The 6,460-nt window shown below is 49.6% G+C and overlaps 1 protein-coding gene across 1 annotated transcript; it reads left to right on the forward strand.

Annotated features, from left to right (window-relative positions):
- Nucleotides 1–570: 570 nt before the first annotated feature.
- On the forward strand, nt 571–6,231 carry MSX2 (msh homeobox 2). Its single transcript, XM_031597910.2, has 2 exons — nt 571–1,018; nt 4,400–6,231. Exons 1-2 carry the CDS (start codon nt 664–666, stop codon nt 4,822–4,824), a joined length of 780 nt encoding a protein of 259 aa, XP_031453770.1. The 5' UTR covers nt 571–663; the 3' UTR covers nt 4,825–6,231.
- Nucleotides 6,232–6,460: the final 229 nt, after the last annotated feature.

Here is a 6,460-nt window from a genome sequence, read left to right on the forward strand (position 1 = left end):
GGAAGGAGGGGGGGCGCGGCCGGGGGACAGAGGGGGCCGGGAGGGGCCGGGCCGGCGGCGAGAGAAGGCAGTGCTGCGATCTTCTAAAGTTTCCTCTTCGCCTAATCATCAGCCTTAATTATCCCGGCGGCTCTTTTCTTGCTTCGGTATGATTATAGCCCTGGACGGCTCCTTAATGGCACGGCTCCGCTCGCTGCCCGTGTCATTAACTCGTAATTCATTTCGGAGGGGACGGGGGGAGGGGAGAGGGGGGAAAGGGGGAACACCCCAAACAAAATAAGCCTCGAAAAAATAGAAAGAAAGAAAAAAAAGAAAGAAAGAAAGAAAGAAAGAAAGAAAGAAAGAAAGAAAGAAAGAAAGAAAGAAAGAAAGAAAGAAAGAAAGAAAGAAAGACAGGAGAAAAAAAAAGTCTGTGCCCTCCCTCCCGCTCCCGAGCCAATGACATGAGTCACCCCGCGACGTCAGGCAGCAGCGGCGGCTCTGATTGGCCCGTGGGGCGTTTACTCCACTTCCCAAAGGAGGAAAGAGCCGGGGAGCCCCAGAGGGGGGAAAAGAGGGGGGCGGCTCCGCAGCGCCTCACTCGCGCAGTCCCCGCGCAGGGCCGGGCAGAGGCGCAGCGCAGCTCCCCGGGCGGCCCCGCTCCAGCCACGCTCCGCACTCGCGATGGCTTCTCCTTCCAAAGCGAAGGAGGTTTTCTCCTCCGACGAGGAGGGCCCGGCGGCCGGCGCCGAGGAGCACCACAAAGTCAAGGTGTCCAGCTTGCCGTTCAGCGTGGAAGCCCTTATGTCCGACAAGAAACCTCCCAAAGAGCTGCCGCTGGCCGCGGCGGGGGGCAGCGCCGACGGGGCGACCGTGGGTACCTCCAGGAACCTGCTGCTGCCGGGCCACGGCTCCCGGGACGCGCACAGCCCTCCCGGGGCTCTTACAAAAACCTTCGACACCGCTTCGGTCAAATCGGAGAACTCGGAGGACGGCACGTCCTGGATCCAAGAGGCCGGGAGATATTCCCCTCCGCCAAGTGAGTAGCCGGGGAGCGGCGGGGCGGCGGAGGGCAGCGCGGGGCCGGGGAGAGCCGGGAGGCGGCACCGCTCCGAGCCCGGGTGACACTGCGAGCCCCGAGCACGGGATGCTCAGGGCACGTTGGATAGCTGCATTTATACATACGCGCAGTTATGTGCGTGTGTGTGTATGTTCACAGTTATGCCTGTTTAGTTTTTGCATGTTGCCTGTGTGTTTATATAGAAGTTATGTGTTTATACTTTTACCTAGGTATAGAAATATCCAATGCTTTTAAGCCGTACGATGATCAGGAGCTCCCTTTCCCTACGTACAGTTCACCAGCTGCCAGTTTATACCTTTATGTTACCCCGTTACACTGAGAGGTGGAATTTCTCCTTCTCACGCAGCGACCTCCTTGCTCTTTCTAACTTTATGCAGTCTGTGCGCTCTGTCCCACTGGCGTTCTTCCCTCTCTCTCTGCATGCAGGCTGTCAAAGTCCCAAGCTGGGCCTTACTTCGTTCCTCCCCTCCCCTCATCCGAGCTCTCCCCTTCGCCTCGGGGACTCTCAACCCCAAGCTGACAGGTCACTTTTTAAACCTCTTTGCTGTCCGATCCGCGCTCCTCTGCTGAACTATTTCGGTGAGATCCCCTCCGTCCACCTTTTTTCTCTTAAATTTTAATTGCTTTAAAAATAATATCAATAATCTCCCCGCCAAAACTACATCACAAAAGGGTGAAAAACGTATCCCGGCAATGCCGGGCTCTGCCTTCCTATTGCCGTGAGCCTCTGTAGGCAGACACCTGTATTAGCAGATCGGGCTGTGCCGACTCACGCGATCTAAACCAAATCCTCTGCTTTCTTAACGCAAATGATTTCACCAAACCAAACAGCTGGATGGACATGGAGAATTTGCTACCATAACCTGTCATTGCAAGGAAGTTTAGTGCTATTACAACTCCTCTATTTTGGGGAGAGTCGTTTTGATTTGGCTTTCAGCCACTTCGTTTGCTTTGCCATTACCCCGAATTAATTTGATTCCTAACTTGCTGAGATGGATGGGAGAACAGGCCGCCCCTGTCAGTGCTCTGTAGCTCCAGGTTGTGATTTTCACGTACTCTCAAGTCCTCTGGAAATGTGTGAAAAGACGTGGGTGCCTCGGCTCAACCCCCCTCCTCTAACAAGGCCAGGCCTCATCTCTCATTTATTGTTTATTGGGTTCTTTTACTTCGAAATTCCACCTCTTCCTCTATTCAAATCGGCAGTTCTCGGGATCTGGAAAATACCCTTGTAAAGAACTTCAGCGTGTAGAATGTTAAAGTCCAGTGATTTCAAGGGGAATTTGAGGCAGCAACGACCGGGGATGGTACCGGCAGCTCGGGAAGGTCCTTCAGCCTCGTTCCTCTTCCTCATTGCCCGTCCCGGCTCTCGGCCCCGTCGGAGCTGCCGGGACAATGCGGGACACGAGCGGTGCTCACATCCCGTCTGTCCGCGGAGCGCTTTGACGTCGGGACTATTAACGCTGTGAGGGGAAGAGCTGCAATGATAGATTGTGAACAGAACGTAGAGGGAAGCAGGTGATGGTTTTTGTCCGACGTTGGCCAGAAAACGGACGATAAACGGGAGAGAAATAAATGAATACAAAGCGAAACAAATGACTGCAGCGAGCGCTGTAGGACGGGCACGGGGTAATCATCATCATCATTGCAGGCTCCGCCGAGGCGACCTCCGGGCTTCTTATCGGAGTTTGGCAGTCATCTGCGGGGCGGTAGGAGAGAAAGCTGTGAGCGTTTGGGTGTATTCCGAGAGAAATATTTCTCAGGGATTTAGTTTAAAAGCGCCTTACGGCACTTTGCCGAGCGCAGCCCCAGTCGGGACGGGCCGGGTAAGCTGACAGCAGGGAAAGGCGCTGCGGCAGAGTCCCTGTAAATTTCAGCCCTACGGACAGAGCTTCGGCAGCCGAGTCTTTGCAGATTTTCGAGATAAAGAATCGGTCTCGTTTTTAAAAAAGGCGAGTGGAACGGAGGGGTAACTAGTAATGAATTAGTGAAGTTTTAGCAGCGCGCCGGTTTGCAGCTTCATTATTAAAACGATCCCGTGTGATCTTAAGGCGGCGTTTGACAACTTGTTTTCCAAGAGGGATTTATTTGCTGTGTTCAGTATCTGGAAGAAGCGTAGGAAGATGAATTTCTCTATTTTTTATTTTTTTTAAATCTGTTTTCTCTCTCCCCGTTCTGAACACTCTCCTCGTGAGATTTTTTTTTTTTTTTGCTTGCAAGTTATGCACTGGAACAGCATCGTGGTCTGATGCTAAAATGAAAAAGGAAAATGAAAAGGGTTCAGAAAATATGCAGAGAAAGCAGTGGCAAGTGTGTGAACCAGGCACTACAGCACATATGAAATTTTTGCTGGTGCTTAAGTGCTGACAGTGCATCATTTTCTGTGTTAAACTGGAGCTGGTGGTTTCTTGTTGGTCCTGAGAGTGATTTGGAACACAGTCAAATCGCAGAGCTCTTCACACCAGGGTTGCGCATCTTCCTCATTTTTTAGAATTATGAGTGAAATGTAAAATGAATTGAAAGACGGCTCAGCAATGTGCCAACTCGGGAACAAGTGCCCAGCCTGGCTGGGGTTATAAGGAAAGCACAAAATGTACCAGATTTCCTGATTTGTATTGGCTACAGATGCTGCAGCTGTATGAGTCAAATACGGCAAATGTCACAAGAACAAGCACTGAATGAGAAGTGTGGCATTTTCTTCTTGTATGATATTTTCTGAAGAAAACAAAAAATATGTCTTGAGGGGGGGAAAAAAAAAGTTAAGTAGAAGAGAAATCTGCTTTTGATTTCAATGGGAAAAGAAACTGGAATAATATTTTCAGTTATCCAAAACACAACTGTTATCAGACTCTGTTCTTCAGCTGTCAGGATGAGCTCTGGTAGGGCTGATGTGTTGCTGTTGGCAAAATCCTGGCGTGGGCTTTTCTCACACCGTGGTGCTTTTGTGAACCTCCTGCTTTCACCTACACGTTTGTCCTGTGCTGTGCTGGGGTTAGTGCTGCAGTTCTGCTGCTACTAAGACAGCTATTTTGTGCAGTCCCCTGTGATCCTAAGGTGATCTGCTGCGTATCTCTAAATCCTTCACTCACTGTTTGCCTACAAGCTAACTCCTTAGAATCAAGGAGCCAAAAATTTCAGGACATCTGCTGAAGTACTGCAATATAAGTTGGTCTAGCAAGAGATTTGCAGTGACATTTGTGAAAGATCCCCTGCTCTGAGGGTGTCACCTGACAGGACATCCTCTGGCACAGGTCCTCCCTGAGCCATCTCAAGCACCACGTGTCTCTGCAGAGCGCCCAGGTCTCCCCGCTTTGTGATAACCGGCCTTTCCCTTCCTTGCAGGACACCTGAGCCCTACAGCCTGCACCCTGAGGAAGCACAAGACGAATCGGAAGCCCCGCACCCCATTCACCACTTCCCAGCTGCTGGCCCTGGAGCGCAAGTTCCGCCAGAAGCAGTACCTGTCCATCGCCGAGCGAGCCGAATTCTCCAGCTCCCTCAACCTCACAGAGACCCAGGTCAAAATCTGGTTCCAAAATCGGAGGGCCAAGGCCAAGAGACTGCAGGAGGCTGAGCTAGAGAAGCTCAAAATGGCAGCGAAGCCCATGTTGCCGTCGGGGTTCAGCCTCCCTTTCCCCATCAACTCCCCCATCCAGGCCGCCTCACTGTACGGAACATCCTACCCTTTTCACAGACCTGTGCTTCCTATCCCGCCTGTTGGACTCTATGCTACTCCTGTCGGATATAGCATGTACCACTTATCCTAAGAAGATCAGAAAGGCACAGTGACAGCGAGACAGACTTCCTGGTGGATCTCATCCAGCCCCAAGAATGCAGTACCCAATTGGTGCTGGCCGTTCTTTCAGCACGCTTCTATCTGCCATCCCGAGTGTACAGGAGTTCGTGTTAGCAAAGCAAGGCATCCTGTATGCAACAGGCTGGGTGTCTTCTGAGAGCGCTCTGAGTGCTCGCAGGCTGATCCTCAAAGTGTTTAAAAAAAAAAAAAAAAAAAAAAAGTAAAAACGATTAAAAAAAAAAAAAAAAAAGAGCAATTGTAGGGTTTTTATACTGTGCATGTAAAATTGGGGTGAGAAAGAACGGGTGAAAAAAACAAGCTTGCCTTTCGGAGGCAGAGATCTCCCAACAGCTTCCTGATGGGGCCCAAGCTGTGTTTAAAGTAAAAGGGGTACGTGCCCTAAATCCACACTCTCAAGTGTCATCATTTAATACAGGGGCAAGGGGAGGGAAATAAAAAGCTATAATCAAGGTGGGTTGGAGGGTTTTGTTTTCTTTTGTTGCTGTCGTCTAAAGAAAGCAGAGCCCTTAGATACAGACACAGTGTAAATAGAAACTAGACCCAGTAGAGTCCGAGTGAAGTTCAGAGCCAGCAAGTTCCTGCATTTCTAAGGGTAAGGAAAGCTTCTCACATCCCAGACCTCTGCAGACCTTTTGCAACAAGATGAGGGCCCCTAAATGCATAGAGTAAAGCGAGGGCTTTACCCACCAGTGTGTCTTGTAATGCCTTTATGTGTGTAAATCGCTTCAGCGTTTTTAAAGCACTGTGAGGAGGGATGAGGTGCAAGGCAGGCTGCTCTTTATCTCTTCTGATTGGCGTGCGTAGAGTTTTGTTTTTTTCTTACAGCCAGGTAATCTTGGCTCTGCAATGCTTCTTGAAAACTAGGAGGGAGGGAAGTTTCTGGGGAAAGAAGACGTGGGTTGTTTCCACAGTGGTGGTGAGCAAGGGTTGTCGAACTCTTCTGCGGAGATGCTTGGGGTTTTTTATTAGTATCTGCAACAGTCTGTATTAAATAGAAGAATCCCTCGAGTCTTCCTCTCCTCCCCTTGCCAAGGATGCCAACTGAAGTGACTCATGCTTCAAGCCCTTCTAAAGAGAGATCTAGGTATCAAAACGAGACAATGCTACCTGTGGGACGGTGGGGTGCCAAGAGACTGTGTAAGCTCTCTGTCCCCATGGGAGCTTCCCAAGTGCTGGCAGTGTCATCGTCCCCCGTCTTCTCCTTGTAACTATTGTATTATGTGTATTACTCTTGCTAAACTTTGTGAGAAAATTACTCTGAAGGTTGTGGAGCACTGAAGGCAGAGTTTCTCCTGGATTTATTTTCTTAGCATGTTGATAAGAAACCCTCCTCCGCCCCACTTCCCCTCCCAAAAAATAGGAGAGAAAAAAAAAAAAAAAAAAAAGGCCTAAAATTTTTTAAAAGTCACAAAGTTTTACCATTTTTGGTTTGTTTTGACCCAGGCACTCCCACTGCCTGGGACCCACTGTAGATGAACTTCCCATCTCCCTTCCCTTTACCCCCAACCCTTTATTATAGGAAAGTCCCTTTGAAAGGGATACCTTGTACAATTTTATATATTTTATTGAAGATTTATTATTTCTTA

This window comes from Phasianus colchicus, chromosome 15 (assembly GCF_987193195.1).
Source record: "Phasianus colchicus chromosome 15, bPhaCol1.hap1.1, whole genome shotgun sequence".
NCBI classification, from domain to species: Eukaryota; Metazoa; Chordata; class Aves; order Galliformes; family Phasianidae; genus Phasianus; species Phasianus colchicus.